At 40.2% G+C, this 26223-nt stretch overlaps 1 protein-coding gene across 2 annotated transcripts in view; it reads right to left on the minus strand.

Moving 5' to 3' along the window:
- The window catches only part of thoc2 (THO complex 2), a 209330-nt gene that overhangs the window by 167770 nt on the left and 15337 nt on the right, over positions 1 to 26223 (minus strand). For both annotated transcript variants that reach the window (XM_060927494.1, XM_060927493.1), the window contains exons 2-3: positions 18508 to 18563; positions 1679 to 1770 (exon numbers count right to left, since the gene is read on the minus strand). In XM_060927494.1, coding sequence (XP_060783477.1) covers positions 1679 to 1770; positions 18508 to 18563 — 148 coding nt within the window. The remainder of the gene's footprint in view (positions 1 to 1678; positions 1771 to 18507; positions 18564 to 26223) is intronic.

Genomic DNA, 26223 nt, shown 5'->3' on the forward strand with positions numbered 1-26223 from the left:
CACAACCTCTCATGACCAAAGTCCGCACACTTGTGCTCGGTTCGCAAGTAAATACAGAACTGCTCCCAGTCTGTTTGCCTGAAATGACGTCACGACTATGGTCCCCTGGCGGTGAAAGTGTGCTTAAGTGAGATGTAAACAAACCTTCGGAAACTGGGCAAAACAGTATATTTTAACCGTTTTCTTCAATTTTAGGGTGCAAATTAGACACCAGGAAGATTGAATTCGCTTTTTGGGTCGTTCAAGACAAACTTGATATTCTACGTTTCACCTCCAACCACTGCCTATCAAGTCAAGTCAAGTCTATTTGCCAGGTTTTATTGCCTGCTTTGCGGCAATAAACGTTGCCGCAAAGCAGCTTTACAGAATTTGAACGACTAGAAATATGAGCTAATTTTATCCCTAATCTATCCCCATAGCCTATTAAGAATGTGATTGAACCTTTAAGACAGAACCTTTAAGAATGTTTAGCTCTGAATCATAGGCAAGAATTAAATTATTACCAGCATCCACCACATCACACAATGAAAATAGCCCAAATAATGCACAAAATCAGTCGTGTGTACATTTCATAGATATTATTCTCCACCAGTCAGTCCAACACCCACAATCACAGTTCAGAATACCCACACTACAGTTCAGCTCTATTCAAACCCAGCAATGTAGTTCACCAGTTTGCAACCTCTTCCCAGGATTTTATCCCAAGTAAACAAAAAAGGAAACCTTTCAACAAAATAACCAAAAGATTAGTCAAGTCAGTCAGTTTTGTTTCATTATTCACAACTCTGACATTCTCCCAAACAATCACAAATTCATCGCAATAACAGCTCCAGTCATCCCCATGCTCTTCCACTTCTGTCGGTGTTGTCACTGGCTGATGGTGTTTAACAAGGAGGATATGCGATCCGGAACAAAGTTTTGAAGAGTCTGGAGAAGGGGATCTGTCTTCACACAGTCAAATTAGCGCTAGTGACACTTCCCGTTTTCTCCAGCTGTGGACAAGCGACGAGAAACAGGTAAACCTTCTTTCCTCTTCATTTCAACAACAAGGGGTTTGTTGGTTCCTTTCTCCTGTTGATGACCGTAGAAAAGTCCTTTGGTTTTAACATACGGTATGACTATGGATATTTTTGCTAGAAAGAAAACGTGAAAGCACACAGCAACGGGAACTCATGAAGAGTAGCTGCCAGGCACATTACAGCACACGCCATCTTCCTTTTAAATGGAATCACGTCATTTCCAAAAAAATAAAATAAGGGGGGGGGGGGGGGGGGGCCAGACCTGATTGCCGAGTCAAACCTACGGCATGGCACGGCATGGCATTGTCGCAATGTGATTGGCAAATTAAAACATGGGTTGGGCATGACATTAGAATGCGTATGACAATATAAATGGTACAGGGAAAAAAAAAAAATAGATGTATTGCATCGCTACAACGTGTCCCATCATGAGGACAAAGTCCCATAATGAAGGACTGAAGAAGCATCATGCATGCAACTACTTTCTTGTCTGAGCATATGTTGGTCTGAAAAAACTAAAATCCCCAAGTTTGTCTGCACTCTTCTGTATCTGAGTAAATGTCAGATTTCCCCACACTAGAGACCATCAAGTCCCAACAGATGCTCTTAACTTTAATAATGCAATCCTGAGTTTGCTCCAACAAGGTGTTGAAACTCACCATAACATCAGCCAGAAGGCTAGCAGCCACGTCAACCTTGAGACCGCCGTGGACCACGTGCCAGCAGAGCTCGTACAGGGCCATCTGGAGATCTACGGAGTAAAAACAGAGTTAACAAATAAGCATATAATGACATATCGTGCAACGATAAATCGCAACACAAATTTATGACTATTTGAATGGATGAAATAAAAAAAAAAAGAATTGTTATTATTATCAGACTGTATAATCTTAGTTTTTCCTCGCAGTAACTGTGCTGTTTCGAAGGCAGAGGGCACAATCAAGTACAGTAGCAGGAATGCACATGACTTGACCCAAGGCCAAAGCAACACGGCGCAAGAAAAAAAAAAAAAAGATTTAAAATGTGAAAGAGCTGTTGTTCAATTAACTGTACCAACAGATTTAACAAGTAATCAAAGATCTCTTTACAGACTGCTGAAAGTTAAAGAAAGGAGAAGTGAAAGTAATACAAGTTTATATTAAGAAAAGGCCTATCAATCAACTTTTTTCATTTGTTAGGAAAAGGAACATTTTCGATAATAGCTGGGTTTCATGGGACATGTGCATACGAAATGAGGTGTGCACGCAAAACAAATCTCCATTCATTATTGTTTACGTTCAAGTTGTTTATCATATCGTTGCCGGAAATTTATCATTTACAGGGAGGGAAAGTGAAAAACAGCGATCCTAGTGGTAGCGTTCCTAAGCCGAGAGCCATACTATTGAAAATCCCACATACCTGATTTTTTTTAAAAAAATCCCACGAAGTTATGACGTGGAACTTGTACACCCCCAAAAAATATGTTGTGTATGTTGGGATTATCTACTAACTGTGAAAGCATAAGGTGAAATTTCGCTGTCTTTTAAAAGATCGAAATTGCGCCTAACCTGTCAGAAACGGACTAACAACCAAACTGTCTAGTCAGAGTCGCTCATATCACATCAGCAGTAGGCTTAGCCCTTACGAGTGCTGACAGCTCTCCCTGTGAATAGCGGCAGTTGACTACATGCCCTGATCTGTAATGGTTATCCCCACGAGGGATGCATTTCTTATTGGTACAGAAATACTCCGCCAACCATGCTATACAAATCGGCATGTGGATGTAGGCTACTCGCCAGCCGCTACAGATTTGGAAAGGCGCCAGACTTGCGGTGACGTCACATACGCAACATTGGGTCCGTGTAGTCTTTGATCAGCTTATTAAAAAACATTCAAAACAATTCAAATCGGTGGAAAAAATAAAGTATGATCACCAGGATCGATAGAGCTGCCCGACATGCACAACATATGGAAGCCATTGTCTTAACTTTGAAGTGTAACCCGAAATGTAATTTTTTGAAAAGATATTCCCATTAATTTTTAGCCTGGTAAGCCAGACTAAATGTGAATATTTAGTCTGGTCTCGGTCGTAGACATTTCCGAAGGGTGTGGGTAGGAACAACCCGTTGTCTTTCAAACTGTCTCTGTGCATATAGGCCAACGCTCTGATCAATCAGCGCAACAGTGACTGTGACATAGTCAGAGCGACAGAAAGCAGTGGGGGAGGGTAAACAAACAGCATGTGGAGAGGGACACCATTCTTCTTGAAAAGGAATGAGCGGAGAGCCTCTTCCTGCTCATGTTTCAACGAAAACTCCAAGTCTAATTCTTCTAAAACTGATTCCAAAGCGGTGTCAAACGAGCGCTGTTCAATAGCCGTAGCCATCTTTCCTGTTGTGCTTTCTCCAGCGTCGCGCAGCTTTGTCACTCCTGCAAAAGCCCGCCCAAAGAATCCAAACAAAAACCTTGCGTTGTGACTGGCAGGCACGATTTGATGCCCGGGGTGTGTTGTTGATATGGTCCGAGGCTAGACCCACTCGTAGGCAAAAATATTTTTGGCCGCTAGGCGGGTGGGTCTAGGCTAATTCATTTTGTCATAGAGGTTGGAACGCATCCAGTAGGGGGCGATGAGATTACTTTCCCTCCCTATTTTGCCAGAATTATGTTGTCTTGTCAGTTGCCAGAATACAAGTAAAATTCATCCAGGCTTCGTATTCTATCAAATCCCTCGAGGATCAGAGTGCACGACTGCTCAGATCCAGTGAATGTGGATAAAATTATAAATTTTAATTGCACACACACACACACACACACACACACACACACACAATCCACATTCACTGGATATGAGCAATCGTGCACTCCGATTGGCTACTCTACTACAAGGCTATCAGCTCATATACTCTGAGTAGAGAAAAACAAAATGGCAGCGCGTATTGCTTAACCAACGGAGGACAAAATATAGAGATGAAAGTGGAGCAAAGAAAAAAAATCCTGAACTTTTGAAAGTCAAAATGGGGGGGGGGGGCAATGTCTCATCTCATCTCATTATCTCTAGCCGCTTTATCCTTCTACAGGGTCGCAGGCAAGCTGGAGCCTATCCCAGCTGACTACGGGCGAAAGGCGGGGTACACCCTGGACAAGTCGCCAGGTCATCACAGGGCTGACACATAGACACAGACAACCATTCACACTCACATTCACACCTACGGTCAATTTAGAGTCACCAGTTAACCTAACCTGCATGTCTTTGGACTGTGGTGGAAACCGGAGCACCCGGAGGAAACCCACGCGGACACGGGGAGAACATGCAAACTCCACACAGAAAGGCCCTCGCTGGCCGCGGGGCTCGAACCCAGGACCTTCTTGCTGTGAGGCGACAGCGCTAACCACTACACCACCGTGCTGCCGGGGGGGGCAATGTTCCCCGAAAAAATTAATAACAACACGCAAAACCCTGCATTCTAGTGCATTTTAATACTTATTTTCACGAAAACAAGTTAGAATTTTAAGCCTTTTTCTTTCATGTACATTAATGATTAACATGTCAAAAATATCAAATTTAATTCCCTGAGTTAATGAGTAATTTTCAGGAGTGCATTTAGAAAACGTGGTGATTTTCCTGGCTACACAGTTCATTACTTTGAAAAAATATCAGACAGTTGAAGGTAAACTCAGCAAAATCCCAAAACAGTACTGTTAAAAAGTAAAAGGTCTGTTATGCCGCTTTTCCACTACCAACGCGGCTGAGTTGGGCTGAGCCGTGCCGTGATGAGTCGAGCTGAGTGGGGCTGTTGGAGTTGCATTTCGACTACAACTGCGCTGAACCGTGCTGGCTGGAAGTGGGTGGACACATTGGGTGGAGTTAGAGAAAGTGGGTGGACGTCAGGTGATGTCGTTAGGCGGCGCAAACAATGACATCAGTGAGCTTTTAAGCCCCCCATACTCAAATAGCGGCCCCCGGGCCATTTTAGGCCCCCGGGGGGTCTATTTCTGGCCCGCGAGCTGTTCTGTGTGTTTTTTTTTAATTCGTTTTTTTTTTAAATCGCGCTGTCCGCTCTTATTTTGAAAGAGCGCCCCTCGCGCTGCGACGAGATGTGAGGATTGCCTCCATGGCAACGATAAACAAATAGCAAGGCTAATCTAAGCCCTCGCAAAACTCCAGACAGTCAGTTTGCCGGCCGTAGCCACAATGGCATGCTTGAAGTTTGCACCAAAAAGAAAACTGGACAGCGAGAACCGCCAATTCCAATTCCAGAATGGACAAAAAGGTTTGCGTTCTTTACATACCGTTGTGAATCCGCGTTCTCCACCATGAACATTGTCAAAAACTAATACCGCAACCGGCTCACTAATGAACATACACATCAGTGTGTCTCCCTGGCTATCACACCATTCAAACCAAGGTTCCAAACATTGGCCAAAGACACACGAGGCCATTTCTCCCATTAAGCAATATTGAGAGTGTGAGTTAGTTCTTGAGTTTGTTAACCAAAGCACAGAAAATGGGCAGCTTGAAGGGTATTTGTTTTGGATTATTAACAGGGTAATATTTTATTCAGTTATTTATTTGTTTTATTTATTTTATTCAGTTATTTATGCCCAAATGAAAAATATATTTTTATTTTAGGTAGGCCCTAATACTGTTGTGTTCAATGACAAGGAAATGTTAAAATAAATGCGTTACATTATTATGGCATGTATCATACACATTCTCAATAAATGGCCCTTTGAGTAAATGGAAAAAAAAATGTGGCCCCTCATCATTTCTATTTGAGTACCCCTGTTTTAAGCGGTAGTCTCACGACCCGGATAGTAAACAATAAACATGGAGGACATGGAGTCGTTAGTGTTGCTGGTCTTGGTGCTGTGGCTTGTTGTCACCGACAACGCCAACAGATACTGGCAAGAGCGTATAGATGAGGCGAGGCGCATAAGGCTTCAGAATTCTCGTAATTCGTAATTCTCCTTCTTCCGGGTTTACGGTGTTTACAGATCCCAGCGTGCTCGCGGGGCGTGTGTGGGCATGTGAGGACACTCCTCCTCACCAATCAGTGCACAGGGGAGTGTCTGCTCACGCCCCCAGCCTCACTCAGCTCGGTTTGGCTCGCTTCAGCCCTACTCCAAAACCGTGCGAGTTTTGGGGGCTGAGCAGGGCTGAAGCGAGCTGAGTTGTGCTGTTCTTCGGTAGTCGAAACGCGAGCCGTGTCGGGCTGAAGTGAGCTGAAGCGAGCTGAAGTGAGCTGAAAAAGGGTAGTGGAAAAGGGCCATTAGAGTTTCTAAAGCTTTCAGGTTTCAATGTTGGGGACATTGAGCCTCGTTTATCAATCTTTTAGCAGAGTTGTGCGTTTGCATAAGTGAACTAAAAATTTCCAATTCATATTTATGCGAGTTGAAGCCAATTGTTTACATCAGTTTGTATTGTCTGTAAATTTAAAACACACCAATGAATACCAAATTTCTCATGTAAATCAGGGGTGTACCTAGGATTTTTCAGGGGTGTGTGTGTGTGTCACACACTGACTGGCAGCCTGAGTGCATTATGTAACAAAAAAATAAATTACCATTGCTAGTTTTAGGCAGCTTAGAAACCGGCTCTTCCATTACTGCTGTTTCTTCCACGTTTTCTTGATGATGTGCTCTAGAAACGGCACTAAAACTTAGCTTCGAAGCCACAAAATGCAACTTTGATGGGAAAAAATATATATAAATTGCTTACCTCTCTTCACGTCAAAAGAAGGAGGAAAGTTTTGCTTGTTTTGACATGGCGAATTATTAACAAGAGGAAATACTTGTAATTCACAACTAAAAAGACTCCAGCTACACTGGCAGCTTGACCATGCTTTCTCGTGCGATTGTGCTGCGCTTGCGCAGAACGGTGTCAGTCCTGCGCGCCTTAGCACGTGCACCTGAAGCCTTAGCTCGTGTACCTGAAGGCGGGCCTTGGGCGTGTGCGCGTGCCTAATGAGCTCCGGCACGTGCACCATTAACAAAGAACACCTGTCTTTAATCAACGAACTATGTTTGGGCTATTTAAGGACTGCGCCCATGCAAGGACGATGCGAAGTATTACGCCGCGTCTAGGAACGCGAAAAATCCGAAAAATATATTTCTCCATTCACCAAACCGGAGATTTTCAAGTGTTTTGTCAAATATCCAGATTTCCGGGTAAATCCAGAAGACTTTCATCTATAAAAATAAAAACTGTACTCGAAAACAACCCCCCCCCCCCCCCAAAAAAAAAAAATCCCACAAAAAAGCAACACATTATGGAATAAAAGTATTTGATGGTAAGAATGTATCTTTTTTTATTTTTCAAGAATTATCATATTTTTCACAAATTGCAACTGTCATTTTGCCGGCTTGTTTACATTCTAAGCAGAAATTATTTTGTCAGACATTTTGTGTCAAGTTTTTATTCATCCAATTTGCAAAAAATATAAATAAAAATGTTGTTTCTCAAAATCCAGTGAACGTGGATAGAATAAGACAGTTGTTCCACTCAATATCATCATACAGGGCTGATAGCCAACTCAGCACTACGCACCTTATTGGCTATCAGCTCATATACAATTCGATTTTGTGGAATAACTTATTTATTTATACACTCACTAAACTCCAACATTTACAAATATGGGTAAATATTGTTGGTTATTAAGAAAATTAAAAAACTTTTATTTAACAAAAGGAATATTTAAGTTGACAACAGAAAAAAAAATTTTGGCACTAAAATATTCTTCACTTAAGATTTTTTCAAAAAAAATACAGCAAGAAAATCAAATCAAGAACCCAACGTTGTGACTCGAATGGAAGTGTGAATTGTGTGAATCATTGCATGTATATTGATAGAAACCTCAGGTTAACCCATACATACTGATGAAGCAACATATGGCTCAGCCGAACGTTAACGCTATTTTAAGCCTGTAGCGTTCTTTTATGAATCTACATGTCAATTCCAATTTTACATGACCTCCAAACCCTGGGGACAAGCTGCACCATGATGTTCCACATCAGTCTGTGCCATGCCATAATAACTAGAGTACATAAATCTAACAACAAAAATATTTTTAAAAAATTATATACAGTCAAGCCCGAAATTATTCATACCCCTGGCAAATTTTGACTTAAAGTTACTTTTATTCAACCAGCAAGGTTTTTTTCGGACCGGAAATGACCCAGGCTTCTCCCAAAAGATAATAAGACGATGTACAAGAGGCATCATTGTGGAAAAAATTATTTCTTAGCTTTTATTTACATTTGAACAAAAAGTGGCACGTCCAAAATTATTCATACCCTTTGCAAACTGTCACAGTCTATGGTAAAATCCAAAGTTCTATACCATTCCAAATAGTCCAAGCTGTTCTAAAGCATCCTAATTACCCTGATTAATTGGGAACAGCTGTTTTAATCAACTCAACAGGTGAAAAACAGCAGCTCTCTGCAGTTAGTTTGTGGACAGTCATGGCTAAGACAAAGGAGCTCACTGAGGACCTGCAGCTGCGCATTGTGGCTGCTCACAAGTCAGGAAAGGGCTATAGACCCTTTTCACGTGACGTCACGACAAACGCGGCCGCCATTTTGGACATGTACTACCAGTAGTTTACCACAGCCAGCATTGAGGAACGGCAGCAAAGAAAGTGTTTATTTTCAGCAAGACTTCCATCATGCCACTATATTGTTGTGCACCTGGATGTAGTAACCATCAACAAACAAGGCAAGGATTATCATTTTATCGGATCCCAACGGAGAAGATGGATAGCGGCCATTAACAGGAAAGATTGGCAGCCGTCGGCATACCAACGCTTGTGTAGTGACCACTTTGTTGGAGGTAAGACGAATAAAATTAGCCAGAAAAGGCATTACATTGCTGTTAACATTCTGTGGCGGCGAGTGTGTAACCAAATAGGCTAAAATAACCCATTGTAACCTCTTTGTTCTTCTGTAGTAGCTATTAGCTAACGACATTAGCTAGCGTTGTGTTCCTTTGCTGTTGGTAGACTGTAGGACAGATCAGAGGCAGTGTCCTACAAACAGCGCTTAATTTGAGGGGGAGCAAGCTGGAGCGCGCTCCGGAACCTCGGGCGTTGGCTCCGGCAGCTATTTACACTGGATCCGGTGATCCGACACCTCTTTTGACTATGTAACAAAAAAAAAACAAATAATTAAATTAAAAAATGCCAGTTTATTTAGTGTTAATGTCTGATTTTGATATCTGTCTTGTTGGTGATTTCTCTCATGAAACGACATCCACAAAATATCTGCAGATGAACTTAATTTGCAGTGTTATTACAAAACATGCCCAGAAGCGCAGCGCCGTGCCCCCCTCCCCCCCTCTTTTTTTCCGCACCGGAACCGCTCATCCTCTGCGCTCCGGGACCTCCCACTTTACAAATTAAGCACTGCCTACAAATAAGTGTTCAAAACAAGAGGAACATGTATTTGTCTCTTAAATCCAGGCTGTTACCTGTAATCTGTAACAACGGTTGGAGAAAGTAATGGCAAATAGTGAGTGCACAAACCATAGAAGGTAAACTGTACACAGCGCCAGGGCAGTGTGATGGTATGTCTACTTTTAGATTGTGTTAGCTGATCAATGAACACACTCGTCACTCGATGAGTTTCATGTCTTTAGGACGGATACTTAAATGTGTGTTAGGTATTATTGTTGCAGTCTAAGCAGTCATTGTAGCAGCTAGATGAGCGAGAACCGAAAGGGTCTGTGCCATAAACCGTTATTTCTGTACGGCGCTGCTAATGTGTCGTTACTGTTATTTCTCCCTCTGCTTGCCCTGTAAATGCCCTACGTCGCTGGATAGCGAAGGTATTTTCTGCATCTCGCTCCTTTTTCTTGTATGTTCTCCGTTTGTCGCCTTCCTCGCATTCAAACCAATTCGAGCCGAAGTCCGCTACATGTCCAAAATGGTGGTTGCGTTTACAAAGGTCACGTGACTGAAAAGGGTCTATAGACCCCTTTCACTGACGTCACCCGAAACCGGAAGTAAACAGACCCTGCGCCATTTTGGAAGACCAACAAACTCGTGATAAGGGGATAATAACGGCAGCGGTATGTGAACCCACGAGAATAAAGTGGAGTGGCAAACGACTTAAACAAACAAATCTGAGCTGTTTTATTTATGATTTATTGGCCCAACAGTAGACTTGAAAGAAACCTGTGTGAGACTTGGCAAAAAACTGTGGATATAATGGATAAGTCTGTGCATGATCTGCGGACACTTTGAGGTAAGCAAACGCAAGAAAATCAGATTTAAACATGCTAAAGTAGCCCCAAGTTGATAACTGTATGAGGAGCAAGCCTCCCAGACTTCTACAATTTAATAATAATAATAATAATAATTCAGGATGGTTTGGGGCTTGCTCGCTGCTGCCAGGTTGGTTGTTGAGTAGCCTGACTGTTTTTTTTTTTTCTTGCGTGTGGTATCATTGTTGACGCGAGGTTGTTTTTTGAACATGCCAATGCGGACACGATTTCCCCTGATGAGTTATGACTTCAGACGCAATGCGTGTGTGGAGGTGTGGAGTCTGCGTGATATGTGCGTAAGATAGGCTTCTCATGTGTTTGGAGATCTGCGCTCCGAGACAAGCGCAAGCACACACACCCCCAAGGGAAAAAAAGGGGCCCCCAAAAAATATCGGCACAGTTCGAACACTGAGTGTAGGCACTGGGTGTAAACAACAGATAGTTTACAATGTCTGGGTAGCAAACAGATGGCAGAATTGGTGTCAGGTCCTCCTTATGTTTCCATTCTCCCTTGCCCCGAGTCTTATCATATGGATCAAACCCATCAATCACAGCCAGTTTCTCCACATACCGTGCCCTTTCTGCAACTGGTAATGTACTCACATAACCAGAATTATCATCCATCGTGTCACTTTACTCTCGCTCGTACTTTGTTTTATATTGTGAGTGCATGTACTTGGTCTTCCAATATGGCGCCTAACAAAATCTCGCGGCGCGGTGACATCATGTGAAAGGGGTCTATAAGGCCATATTTAAATGTTTTCAAGTTCCAGAGGCTACAGTGCAAAGTATCATTAAAAAATAGAAGACGTCCTGCACTGTGGAAAATCTCAGAGGACGTGGTTGGAAGCCAAAAGTGACACCTGTGCTGGCCAGGAGGATAGTGAGAGAGGTGAAAAAGAATCCAAGGATCACTACCAAGGCCATCCTGGTGAATCTGGGCTCTGCTGGTGGCAAAATCTCAAGGCAGACAGTCCAACGGACACCGCATACTGCTGGGTTCCACGGACGCAGACCAAGGAGGACGCCACTATTCCAGATAAGGCACGCAAAAGCCCGCTTGGCCTTTGCAAATGCTTAGCTGGACAAAGACGACGACTTCTGGTCTTCTGTTTTATGGTCAGATGAAACAAAAATTGAATTGTTTGGCCACAATGATGTGTCCTTCATTTGGCGTAAAAAAGAAGCCTTCAACCCTAAGAACACCATCCCTACTGTCAAACATGGTGGTGGGAACCTAATGCTTTGGGGGCGTTTTTCAGCCAATGGACCAGGGAACCTAATCACAGTAAACGGCACCATGAAAAAAAGAGCAGTACGTCAGGATTCTCAACAACATCAGGCAGTCTGCAGAGAAACTTGGCCTTGGGCACCAGTGGACATTTCAGCACGACAACAACCCAAAACACACAGCAAAAGTGGTGAAGAAATGGTTAGCGGACAAAAACATTAACGGTTTGCAGTGGCCCAGCCAGAGTCCTGACTTAAATCCAATTGAGAATCTGTGGAGGGAGCTAAAGATCAGGGTGATAGCAAGGAGACCCTCCAACCTGAAAGACTTGGAGCTCACTGCTAAAGATGAATGGGCAAAAATATCAGTGGAGACATGGAAAAAGTTGGTCAGCAGTTATAGGAAGCATTTGATTGCTGTAATAGCCAATAAAGGCTTTTCTATTGATTATTGAGAAGGGTATGTATAATTTTGGACATGCCACTTTTTGTTCAAATGTAAATAAAAGCTGAGCAATATTTTTTTTCCACAATGATGCCTCTTGTACATCATATCTTCTAGGACAGTGGTTTTCAAAGTGGGGGCCGCCAGGGGGCACTAGGGGGGCCTCAAAGTTGGAGGGACGATAAAAAAAATTGCGAAAAAAATATATATTTTAAATAATTATTAAATACATTGTAATTAGTTTTTTTAATCATTATTATAAAATATAATTATTAATAATAAGATATCAAAACGTTGTTTGCCATGCTCATCTCTCCGATTGCCTGTGACGTTGAGGTTTGCGCCATTTATCAAGCTGCTTTGCTCCTCAAGCTAGCGTATTGTGGAGGAAATACTATTTTGTAGAGCACTTGAAAGAACAACTACTGGGAAAGACATTTTTCAAGTTTTGGACGATTACATCGAGTCTAACGGATTGGACTGGACCCGTTGTGTGGGGGTGTGTTCGGATGGAGCCGCGGCAATGACCGGGAAGATCAGTGGAGTGACCGTTCTCATTGAGCAGACGGCCCCGCATGTAGTGGCCACACACACTGCACGCTCCATCGCGAGGCACTGGTCGCAAAAAGGATGGATAACGAGTTGAATCAGGCACTACAGGAGGTTATACAAGTAGTGAATTTTATTAAAGCCCGTCCCATGAAACACAGACTGTTTACCCTGCTTTGTAATGAGATGGGCGCTCGTTTTGAGGGGCTGCTGCTTCACTCGAACATGCGTTGGCTGTCACGGGGCGCAGTTTTGAACCGTGTCTATGAGCTGTGAAGGGAGGTTGCAGAGTTCCTCTCATCTGAAAAGCATCAGCTGGCAGATCGGTTCACCAATGCAACCTGGATCTGCAAACTTGCATCCATGTCAGACATTTTCCAGCATCTAAATGTACTGAATCAAAGCATGCAAGGACGTGACACGTACATACTCCAGGTGCAAGACAAAGTGCGTGCTTTTTCCAAAAAGATCATGCTGTGGTCAAACAAGCTCCAGGAGGGAGTTACAGAAATGTTCCCACTACTTCACCAGGAGCTGCTGTCATGTGATGATTTGGGCTCCATCTCTCCATTGATCCAGTCCCACCTGGAGCACCTCCAAGGATATTTCAAAGACTATTTCCCTGACCTCGAAAACACACATTTAAACTGGGTTAGGAACCCCTTTGCCACCGGTGTCGGTTCTAGTCTGGACTTAAAGTCACAGGAGGAGCTGATTGAGATGACAAACTCAGGGGATTTAAAAAAGGACTTTGAGGCGCTTCCCCTGTCTAACTACTGGCTACATGTAAGAAAGGACTATCCCAGCTTGGCTGACAGGGCATTGAAATGCCTTCTCCCTTTTGCAACAACCTACTTGTGTGAGTCTGGCTTTTCAACTTTAAAGGTACTCAAAACCAAATATAGAGCACATCTACATGTGGACAATGACATGCATATGGCACTGATGGAGATTAAGCCCAGGGTTGACAAACTATGTAGGAGCCACCAAGCTCATCCCTCCCACTAGTGTAAACCGTCTGTCACTCCCAGACACACACACACAAAATTGAGAGTGGTTTGATTTCTTTTGTGCTGTTCTTATCAACAGTTTGTTGAAAAGTTTATTGTTCAGTGCGAAAATATTTGTGTTGAAAACATGTTAATTAATAGTATTCTTATGCTAAACAAATGTAACAATTATTGACTATTGAATAAAAGAGAAAACATTCTGAAAGTTGATGTTTCTTTACATATTTTGTAGCACTGTCTGTGGGTTTGCAAAGGGGTTCCGCGGCCAGAAGCTAATGCTGTTTGGAGGGCCTTGGCATGGAAAAGTTTGGGAACCCCTGTTCTAGGAAACACCTGTGTCATTTCCAATCAAGAAAAAACTTGCTGGTTGAATAAAAGTAACTTTAAGTCAAAATTTGCCAGGGGTATGAATAATTTCGGGCTTGACATAAGAAAAAAAAGTGAAACAACACAGGTGAATGAAAACCTTATTTGGAAATTTTTAATGAATCTCAACACTGACACAATTAGGACTAAATCTACTACTGGCATCCAGTTTGGCTTTTTTCATTTATTCAACAATAAATCACAACAATGCCAACATTTTGATGGCTCTCTTTGAGCAAACTATCATCCTCCAGACACCAACAACAGCCTTCACAGAAGAATAATCTCTGCCCATATACAGTTCATCCGAATCCCAAATGACTCCCTGTTTACCACTTACTAACTCTACCAAGGGGAAAAGTGATTCCTTACTTTTTATTTTAAATAAAAAAAATATCTTATAAGAATTTGAACAATTTCATTAGCTAATTAGCAGTGTTATTTGTTGGAGTAGTACTCATTTTCTTTTCTCAAATGAACGTTATATTTCAAAGCAATCAATTCTTATATTTTGTCAGCTTTTCCCTCTCTGTCCAGTTTACACAAACACAGATAGAGAAAATACTGAAAAATTAAACCCAAGAATTATTAGCAACACTTAAAAAAAAAAAAAAAAAAAAAGAGTCTCTGAATTGGATTTTTGGTCCCCTGCATTCCAAGCATCTTTATAATTTCCTCTCACTGCATTCAATTCATCTGTGTTGGTCGTGTAAAATTCCACTTCCTAGTCTGAAGCGTGACTCCAGTAGAGCAAGCTGCTTCAGTGCACATGACACAGGATACTTTCCATACGGCTCGAAATTCGCGGTGGTCCGATCGCCCGAGGCGACTTAATTTATCATTTGGCGGGTAATTCCTGTCACTAGCCAGCCCGGCTGGCTAGTTGAAAATAATAAATATATGTGAAGCGAAGATTCAGGCACACCGTCAACTAAAGCCGCCACATATTAAGCGTGTGCCGTGTCTGTGTTCATCGATGTGTTTATCGGCAGGACGGAAAATACCGAAGAATTCCAAATCATATCGTGTACAAGTCAGGCTGTCGGTTTTTTCACTACTGCGTATGTATATAACACATCTCGTTGAATATCGCGGTAATCACGTTATCAAATTCAATAGATGTGGCCACATTATCGCCCATTTAAACACATGTTTTTGTTGCTGTTTACATCTACATCTGCCAAAGCTACGTTGCGATGTGGAATTTTCTGAAAAGGTATACAGAAACCGCCAGAGACGGGGACAAAGTGACCTCGGTCTGAAGAGGAGAAAAAGTCCGCCGATAAAGCATACGAGAAGGAGAAACGACAAAGGACTTATAAGCAAACGTGGGAGCAGGGTAGGCTTTGGCTGCGATATGATTTTTATGGAATAATTAATTTTCTTCAAGTTGATTCCTAGTCAATATGAAGCTCCTAATGCTTTCTCTCTCATAAATGGTTAAATACAGAAAGCATGTTGGACATATTTTGGGTGCTATAGTCATGATAGTAAGTATATTTGCTTTCTATACTCATACACCAAGTTGCCAAGTTTTCCAATATATTATTATTTGTTGATTATATTATGGTGCTCTGTGTTGTTCTCATACAACAGTATCAAAATACTCGGGTCTTGAAATAAAAGCACATTAGTCATGAACAATGGTAACTACTCTCTTTTGCGTTATTTTTGACAGAAGTAAAATTCATACATGAACAAATTTTGGCTAGTTGATTTTCTGTTTGGCTAGTTACTTTGGAAGGTAACTACTCCGGCTGGCTGGTGAAAAAAATTACTAAATTACTAAAAATTTCTAGGCCTGCAAACACTCAAAGTTTCCAAATCTATCATTGTTCAAGAGTTAAGCATTTTCTATCGTGAATACTATCATTAAAAAGCTGATAATCTCTGCTTTCCAAAAAAAAAATTCTCTCGTTAAGATCTGTTCAGTACTTTGGGAGTAACGACAGGTTGAAGTTGGTACAACAGAGTACACACTCTGCTCGCGGGACACTGGAAAACTGCTGGTGCTTTTTGAGTTACGGGAAAGTGGTCAGGCTCTCTCTCATCTGATCGGTTTCCAACTGGATTACTCGTGAAAATCAATCAGATAACTTTTATAGGGATGTTCTCTCGCTCTCACTGTTTCTGATGAAGTATTCAGCAAAATTTTCCATCAGCTAGTTTTGGTGTTATGCTTCATGGGAGACTTTGAAGTGAGTTTTCTGAGCTTTACCAACTTATTTTTTCAAATCAAACTGAGTCATGTAAATAAATAACTATTTTAGAATACAACTGCAGTTGTTTTGATGAAAAATATTGAGATCTTAGTGGTCGGAATGATATTTTAAAAAAAGTTAGAAACGCGAGTGTCAATTTCAATTCAATTAATTGGAATTATTTACTGGATGTGGCTCACAGTTTTTTCCAGTTTAGCCTTGAAAGCTGTGAATATTAATTAAAATAATAATTTAGATTCTTTAATATAAACATGAGTAGGTTCTACTTTTGAGAAACACAAAGGCCTACAGAGCACAAAGAGGGTATTAGAAATGATCTTTTATTACTTTATCATCAATTTTAAACAGTTTTACCTAATTAGCATAATTAATACTAATTAAATACTAATTTACATAATTGTTTTTACTAATTTTTCAAACTTCGTATTCAGTAAAGGTGTCTGTATTCATCAGTGTATTCATCAATTTTTCAAACTTGGTGCCTGCCAATTTCCATGTATACATCTTGAAAAATTAAGACCCCGTCCACACGTAGCCGGGTATCTGCTAAATCAAAGATATTTTTCTACGTTTTGGCCTGTCATCCACATGAAAACACATCAAAAACGAATATTTAAAAAAAACTCCGGGCAAAGTGAAGATTTTTGAAAACTCCATGTATGCCTTTTTGTGTAGACAGAGATAACCGGAGTTTTGTGTTTTAGAACGTCACAATCTGCGCCAAAAAAAATGACAACAAATCTGCCCTGACGTCAAACGTGCGACCTTTGTTTACTGCAGAAGCCAGATTAAGCATGGACTTAAGCTAGCCGCACACCACGGCGATCCACGCGGTACCGAACCGACCCATTTCAGAGCCGACTCCCGACAGGGCACGCACATATCCCCCGACTGTTGACGAGTGCAGTCGCGATTGAAGCGACACGTGACAACTTAATAGCTTTGTGATTGGCTATTGGATATCGTTACTGTTAAATCCACTTGAAGATGCTACAGGCTGAATTACAAATGACACAACACGGAATATGTAGCGCACTATCTAGGCTGCATGAGCTATTATTCCCAACCTTAAATAGTGCACTTATATAGGGGAGTTAAAGCGATTTGGAATTCAGCCACACAACTTGAGCAGAGTGGCTTTCCAGCCCACTGTGTCTATGGATAAAGCTTCAGTCTATGGAATTACAGTATATACCTGCATTAGGTGCTACCAACACGTATTTCTCGCGCTAGAAATTGTGTTTAATGATGTCACGTGTTATATGCGAAAGATATGATTGGCTATTGCTAGCGACTCTCGCCGATCAGTCTGGCTCCCGATTAGTTTTTCGAATCGGCTGTGAGATGAGTCGGTACCATCGAAAACTAGTCTTTACGCCTGACTCGCGACTTCAGTTGGCTCGGTACGCTGAAAATCGGCGTAGTGTGCGGCTAGCTAAAGAGTAATGGATCGGAGTAGTGCCTTGAAAGCGTTAATTATTGTGCAGGTGCTATTTACATGTTTAATTTTAGAAGCCCAACTACTGCTCCAAGAGCACAGGCGATGTGATTAGGGGGTAGGATTTGGGGAAATAGCCATGTACAGGTTTGGAATGCTTATGAATGTGATTGAAAACGCAGATGTTCGGTTATGTGTGGAAGGGATTTTTTTCGAAGACGAGGTGGTGTGGATAAAACATTTTTATAAACGGAGGGGGGGGAAATGTTCGGTTTTAAAAATACCCGGCTACGTGTGTACATGGCATAAGTTATTCAGAAAAAAAACATTTGATCTCATTCATCAATGAGGCCCATTTTGGACCATGTTATCCTAATACCTGAATATTATGCCAGTTTTCTAAAAATTAAGCCGTTTTTTCAATGTTTGATTTGTAATATCTCGAGAATGAATAAAAATATTTTAATTACGTAAAAAGTATTTTGTTCTGCATTCAATTCTGAATTCAAGAAGAGCAGTTTCAAGCTATTTGGATTGAATTTTCACCCGATATGCCAACTGTACATTCTTCCATTTCACGCATTTTGGACTGATACTTATTGTTTCATCTAAACAGTTATAGAGATGTTTACTGATACAGATTACACTGAGATATTGATCCATATGAAAGCTCGAATATTTAAAGCAACCATCTGTTAGAGATGTACACGAGTCTATGGACTGATTTGTGACTTTTTTGAATAAAACACAATAAAATAATTCACCATCTGCACTTTACTTTATCATAACATAATGGTAAAAAGTTGCAAGACAAACAGTGACCTCAAAACAGTTTCGAGGTCCAAAACTCGGAATAATGATCATTTTAAAAGCACATCAAGACAGCACTGGGCTGCATTCTCGAACAATCAAGCAAGCAAAACAAAACGAAAAAAAAAAACGCAAACACAAAACTCAATTATTTATATCCCCAAAGACATTTTGGCTCACCTTTAAGGAACACTTCATCATCTGCTTTGCCTGCCAGGTCCCGACACAGCTGCAGGCTAGAAGACAGGAATTGAGAAATAATGGAACATGTTACACTGCTGCAGGTTGTACTTGATACACACACACACACACACACACACAAAATGGTGGATGTGGCCTTGGCATCCGGGACAAGCAGGTTTCACAAACGGGCTATTAGTTTTTCATTCAGAACTGCTCACTAGATTTGTAAACTGATATGTAGGATCTTTTAAAATATAACGCTTCAAGTTGGAACTATAGCGAGCGCTACTTTAATCATGGCAGTTCATCTTTGAGAAAGTACAAACACAACATCTGACAATCAGACAATCGTTCATTTCCTTCAGTCTGGATTCATGTGCTGAATAATATAACCAGCTCACTCTACTTTATTACACTACATCAGAGAGTACTGTTTTAACCTCATCACTGAGATTTATGGGTAAAACCCGGGCCTGGGGCGACCCTGATAGACGATAAATGTATGATTTATTCACCCGAGGTATCGTGTTTTAAAACTTGTTACATTTTCGCCATCCTGCTGCTACCCAGGACAGAGACAGTGCAGCTTACGGACAGCTGTTTGAGCTGGTTTCTTCCATCCTATGCTTTTATGTTCTGCTCTGTATATATCGTCTACTTAGTTTGCACTATTCTAGTAGGCTTAACAGCGCGTCGCTGTGCTGATGAACCTCCCATACGGATGGGAGAACAGCATGTTTTCGTTTGGCCTTTCAAGAAAGAAAGCACAACTTTATTCATCACACACGTGAAATTCCTCTCTGCATTTAACCCATCTGAAGCAGTGAACACACACATGCACACACACGTGAGCAATGAGCACACACACATACCCAGAGCAGTGGGCAGCCATGCTAACAGCGCCCAGGGTTAGGTTAGGTTAGGTGCCTCGCTCAAGGGCACCTCAGCCCAAGGCCATCCCATATTAACCTAACCACATGTCTTTGGACTGTGGGGGAAACCGGAGCACCCGGAGGAAACCCACGCAGACATGGGGAGAACATGCAAACTCCGCACAGAAAGGCTCAAACCCAGAACCTTCTTGCTGTGAGGTGACTATGCTAACCACTTGCACCACCGTGCTGATGTTTAAAAGTATTTAATATCCATAAAACTCGTGTTGATTCAAGAATAAATAACATTTACGGAATAAATTCTTCATTTTGTGCGACACTGTGATGAGCTTTTACTTTAAGCTTTTTTTTTTTTTTAAATGTTGTGTAATACAATACATCAAACTCATGGGCGCCACCATCTTGGGTTTTACATTGATATCACCAGTGCGTGCATTTTGTTGTTGCTTCCAGCTCACTCACTGTTGGTTCAATCTGCTTGAAACTCATGATTCCCACCTAGTGGTTGAATCTCTCATGTTGACTTGGTTTTCCAATAAAATCAACTGAACAACTTGCTGTCGAGTGCCCGTTAAGGTATTAGGCAGAGACCCGTCCACCCGTAAATTTGACGGGCAATTGCCGATTTCAACGGGCAAGTATACACACAGACGGATACTGAAACGGACGATAATGCCGAAAATTTTCGCACATGAATACTCCCACATGTCATCCGATAAATCCAGTTATGTTCCGCCCACACACGGACTGGCCATCGGGAGTAGCGGGAGTTTTCCCGGTGGGCTGGTGGTTCAGCGTGGGCCGGCGGAGAAAAAAAAAAAAAAAAAACAGTTGCGCGCTGGCCTTTAATATGATAAGCAATGTTAACAGTTTCTTTAACAAACTGTTAACATTGCTTATTACAGTTGCGCGCTGGCCTTTAATATGATAAGCAATGTTAACAGTTTGTTAAAGAAACTGTTAACATTGCTTATCATATTAAAGGCCAGCGCGCAACTGTTTTTTTTTTTTTTTTTTTTTTCTCCGCTGGCCCACACTGAACCACCGGCCCACTGGGAAAACTCCCGCTACTCCCGATGGCCAGTCCGTGTGTGGTTCCGCCATCATTTACAAATCGTAAGAAACACAGTTTAATACGAAAAATACTGAAAACTTGAAATGAAAAATCAGAATATTTCATCGTTTCCGCCATTTTGGCCCGCACTGAATCTTGTAACATGCGGACTGAATAAATCGCGAATTCTGATTGGTCGAAAATTGCCAAACACCCTGCGTTGTAGTTTCCTCTTTCTTGGCGGGAGAACCGCATTTTTTTTTGCTGACTCACTCTTCTGGATCAAGATGAATCCCAACAAACGCCCCAAATTGAATGTGACAAAAACTGATTCGTTTTTCCACAAAAAGACAGAAAAGGTATGTGTGATACATTGATTAACAAGGGGGTTTCATTGGGGTATGGTAAAATAGAATACTGTTGGTTTTTTTTTTTTTTATTAAATACTGTAACTAGATCAAAAGATTATATACAATTCATTGTTGTTTATTTTCTTTTCACTTTTGTTACCAAATCAAACACCATACATACATCTGATACATTCAGGAGTGAAACTGAAAAAAATACAAAGTAAAAATATGCAATATTTCTGATCAAAAATTACACGCCATTTCACCCTGAAAATGTCCTAGAATGCAGGAAATGAAGTCTAAATTTCAAAAATTTTCTGGGGGGGCATGCCCCCAGACCCCCCTAGAGGGACTTCGCGCCTGCGGCGCTCGTCTTCGCACCTGCGGCGCTTATCAGGATTATATAAAATATTATTTTTGACTGGTAAATTTCTTTTTCTGCCTAATACCCTAGTGCCCGTGAAAGATCGGATCACTGGGGAAAAATTTGTATCCTTCCTAAAAATCAATGATTTTCCTAATTTTTTTTTTCATGGAGAAAAAAAATGAGAAAGTGTATAAATATAAGTAATACTGTTTTGAAGAGAATCAATGAAAGTTGGACCCTCTTATACACAGGGCATTCAAACACCACTATCATTAATCACGCTCGATGTCCATAATTTAAAGTGAACATAGCCACTAAATTCTGGCTTTTATGTTTAAACACCAAGGATGGACCAATTTCATTGATGGATTACTTTTAAGCCTTCTCGGGGCATAATTGTGATATAAAAGTAGCCGCCTTTATCTGTAATTCTTACCCTGATACTCAAAATTCTAAATCTCTTTATTTTTGGCTTTTTGGTGTCTTAATTTCTGATTGAGGTTTTTTTTTTCCTCATGAATAAAAAATGAAACCAACGGAAAATGATTGCTGGTTTGTGACCAGGGGAACAGACAGGAATGGAAATTTTACAACACTGGATTTTCAAATGTTGATAACGTTTTTTTTTTTAAAGACACATTTACAAAATTAAACAAGTTTTCAATTCAGATCTTCACGCTCTTTAATTTGATACATTACACAACACTATGATGACTAAAAAAATAGCCCATCATTGCTAATTCCAGTGGCACCTTTCCTCACACATTCCCATCTTTCAGCTTATGACATGATAAATACTAAAAATGTAAAAAGACATTTTATGGACAAGTTATCCTCAAAAGTATGTGCCATCCCCCCCAGAGTTTAAAAAAACTAAGATATTGACAATGTCAAAGAAGCAACACCTGTGGAGGTTTATGTAACGTAATATGCTTCGAGTGCAGGTACTGCCTGTGCATGTGGTGCTCCTGTGAACCGATGAACGCTCGAAAACAACTTGCACTAGCCTGGGCCCGCCCATCCTAAGCGTGACGCAACACGAGGGCCTGTTCCGAGCTTAGTCTGGCCAGGCAGGCTATCTACAGCATTTCCAAGCTCCCGAAAAATCGGGAACCAATCAACTTTGAGCATCTCCAACAGCCCTGGGTAGAGGCGTGTTCAAGGCAGTGACGTAGTAGAACTGCGACCGGAAGCCATAGATTGTTTACAGAATCTATGCCGGAAGCACTTCATTCACATCACGAACATGGAGCAGTGGCAAGCCTTTAACACAGCAGTAGATGCTGTATTGAAAGCATTCAACGGGAAGTTCTCATTGAAAACGGAGCAAAGAGCAGCCCTGGAGGCATTTATTGAAAGGAAGGACGTTTTCGCCTTGCTCCCGACCGGCTTCGGTAAGAGTTTAATCTACCAGTTAGCCCCGTCGCGTCACGTACGTCAGAGGAAAGAGTGATGTGATTGGTTTAAGCTTCGTCACAGCCTTTTCTGGCTTCGACCAGTAGCAAACTGAGGCATTTCAGGGAGGCGGGTCAACCACGGGCTCTGGGAAACGGTTTGGCTTAATAGCTTGGCCAGACCAAATGCTCGGAGAGCTTTGAAGTCGTGTTAGCCAGGCTAAACTTGCACAGCCACAAGCCGAACAGCAAGCACTCAGAATAAAGCTCAAAATAATCAGCTTGTATTCAGCGAGGTGCACTGAGTGTAATATGTGAGAGCATGAAAATTCTCCCATCCCTGACAATTCAAGAGATTATTCGAGAATTATAACAGATATCCTCAAGCATGACTTCAGTAAACTGGAGTTATCTTTTGATTTGGTGTTTATGAATTATAAAAAAAAAAAAAAAAAAAACATATATACATACACTTTATACACGTGCGCGCACACGTATATAGGTCCGTCTCAGAAACTGGTCTCACATTTGGGACATTATGGTCAAAAAATACATTTTCTAATTTTACTTTTTTTTTTTTGCATTTACTTAACACTCAATGTTTCTTTTGTCATGTTTAATAAGAATAAAGATAGCATCTTGCTTCATCTGGCCTCCACTGTGAAAATTGTAAAGATGTTCTGAACTTCACTCGTGTAACATGGAAACACGTATGCATTTAAAAACCCTCTTTAATAACCAAGGAATATCTTTTTCTGTAAATATATTTGTTTATTTAAATGCAATTATTGGACAGAAAAACAAAAACATTTATTATTTTTAAATTTTACTCCTTAATTTTGAATGTTCATCAGTTATCATACATTTTATTAAACTTAACTTTGTTGTGCCTGCAGGATGTCATGTAGATACACCCCTTATTTTGTACCAAATTATCGATTAGCATAACAGTAATACACAGACAAAAGTTTGAAACTGTCACACAATATCCCATTGATTTATTCAATTATTTGCTTTTTCATCACTAATGTAACATGGAAACACGTTTTTCTTTACTAGTTTCTTTTTACAGTGAAACTATCATTACTTATATCACATCTGAACAAGTTGCAGATTTACACACTGCATTAAAATGTAATCATTCTCACAACTTAAAAGTTAAATTATATTTTGATTACAAATCAAATGTTTTTGTAAAATTGATTTACATATAAAATAACTACATCATGAAGAATTCAAGCCCCTCCTTCACAGATGAGTGAAAATATTGAATACATTTCCTCTTTTTGATTGTTTGGGTTAAAAATGCCAAGTTATGATGACTGAATTGATTATTCACTTAAATATTAATAATATGATACATTTTGGGTATTTGATATGGCAAAATAGGACTGTTTGCTTACAAAATGACAGTGAAATATAAGCAGTATCAGTGATACTGTTAAAAATGACCCTTTCAATAATGCATACCGTCAAAACGATCCATTTTCTCATCCTGATCAATTACATATGACAAGGTTCAAGGACTGAGTTAGATTTTAGTGACATTTAGGGTAAAAAATCAATTTGTGATATATGGACTGAAAATATATCAGTACAGGGTCAAATTTTCTCAGGAATCTGAAAATGACATCATTTATGCAAAATCTTTAATAGTCGATTGGGTCGATTGACTTCATCATTCAATGGTCATGACAATACTTGAAAAATTGGTAAAAACGGATGTGAAATTTTGTCGTAAAAAAAAACTTGATCTCATTTCAGAAAAGATTTTAGACCAAAATAATGTAAACTGGTTGTAGTCCATATAAATGGGTATAATTGATTAAATTTTGGTAACTCTACATTCAAAATTGAATGAATGCAAGTTTGTTTTTTGTTTTTTTACAACAGTGTGTATTTTTTTCACGAACTGAAAATTGATAGGGGTAGGGTACTAAAGTACTAATTTTACTTATCTGGTGTTAGAATTAACTTATGTATTGGGTACTGTCTTATTCCCAACAAAATTATAAAGAGATTGATGTATAATACATGCAGGTTTATCATTATATAAACTCAACAGGAAGAATGAAAAGTCAAATCCTTACCCAGAAGCTCAAAATTCCTAAAAATTTTGTCACATGACGTTCGTTGATGAAACTGGCTGGTATGATATCATTACTTGCTGCAGCCACTGAAACTGATACTTATTTAAAAGAACACAACATAAACTCTTATTCTAAGGTTAATAGATAGCAAGTTTATCACTATTTTGCAAACTGCAACAGGATTAATGTGGATGTTCAAAATATTTTGTCACCAAAAATAGGTCATTTTCACCTACTTTTTAGTAAAAATCATGCAAAAAGTCAAGTAAGGGCTGATCATACAGCTTTTTAGGTGTTATATTCTGAAACTACAGCATTTTTTCTATAAGGAAAACACAAAACATTGCATATAGGGCCTTTATTTATTCAACAATATTTTTTTCACACCGATGTCACAAAAACCTAACTCAAAGTTTCAACCTTGTCATACAACAGGGATGAGAGTGGGTCCTGATGGAAAAAAAAGCAGAAAACCTGTAGAATGTATTGAGGGCGCCAAAGGTCGGGGGGGGGACACACCCCCGGGAAATTTTTCAAAATGAGACCTTGTACACCCTTTTCCCTGCAATCTGAGCTGTAGTTAATTAAAACACCTGATGCCTATTTTCATACTTATTGTTCTATATAATAGTGTTTTTATTTCAATATGTATCAATTAATTCAAAATAATATCTACATTTTATGGGGACTGGTTATTACTCAGTCAACACTTGTTTTTCTAAAAAAAATGTCCATTAAAATTCAGTTATTTACAGTTCCATTAATAATTCAAATTTTCATATATTCAATATATTGAATTAAATAAAATTATTCATATCTTGTGGAGACTGACCTTTTCCTAATGTCCACATTACTTGTATATGATTTCTTCACAATGTCTATTTAAACTTTAAAGTTATATAGTTATCAACACTGTCAGCTATAATTCAAATTATCATATATTCAGTGTACTGAATCAAACAAATGCATATTTTATGGGAACTGTCTTTATCTTATTGTCCACATCACTTGTATGTTTTCTTCAAAAGGAAAATGTTTATTTACACTTTTTACAGTTAAAAAAGTTGTTTACAGTTCCCAGTTATTTTTGAAACAAATTTTCATTTGATCATTTAGACTTCAGCTTCTTGGCCAAAGCCAAAAGCTCATCAGTCCTCTCTTTTTTTTCCCCCCCTTTTTCTTTCATTAGCCAGCTCCTCCTGTGTTTTTACATGCTCTAACCTGGTTCTCTTCTGCTCTCTCTCACACACACACACACCTCTCTTGCTTTCCTTTTGCTTTGCTAAACTTGTTTTTTATCCCAGCATCAATTTCACGTACCTTCGCTTCATCTCGCTTGTCAATAGTATTCGGCATCTTGAGAAAAAACGCCGATTAGAGGAAAGTATTTTTGATATGCAGCTCACGATGCAGCTACCGTATTTTTCGGACTATAAGTCGCACTTTTTTTCATGGTTCGGCTGGCCATGCGACTTATACTCCGGTGCGACGTATATATGTTTTGTTTTTCTTTTTTTCACCGCGGAATAACTGGAGCTGATGCTGAGACCCCGTCCACACGTAGC

This window comes from Neoarius graeffei, chromosome 8 (genome assembly GCF_027579695.1).
Source record: "Neoarius graeffei isolate fNeoGra1 chromosome 8, fNeoGra1.pri, whole genome shotgun sequence".
In the NCBI taxonomy this organism is placed as follows: Eukaryota; Metazoa; Chordata; class Actinopteri; order Siluriformes; family Ariidae; genus Neoarius; species Neoarius graeffei.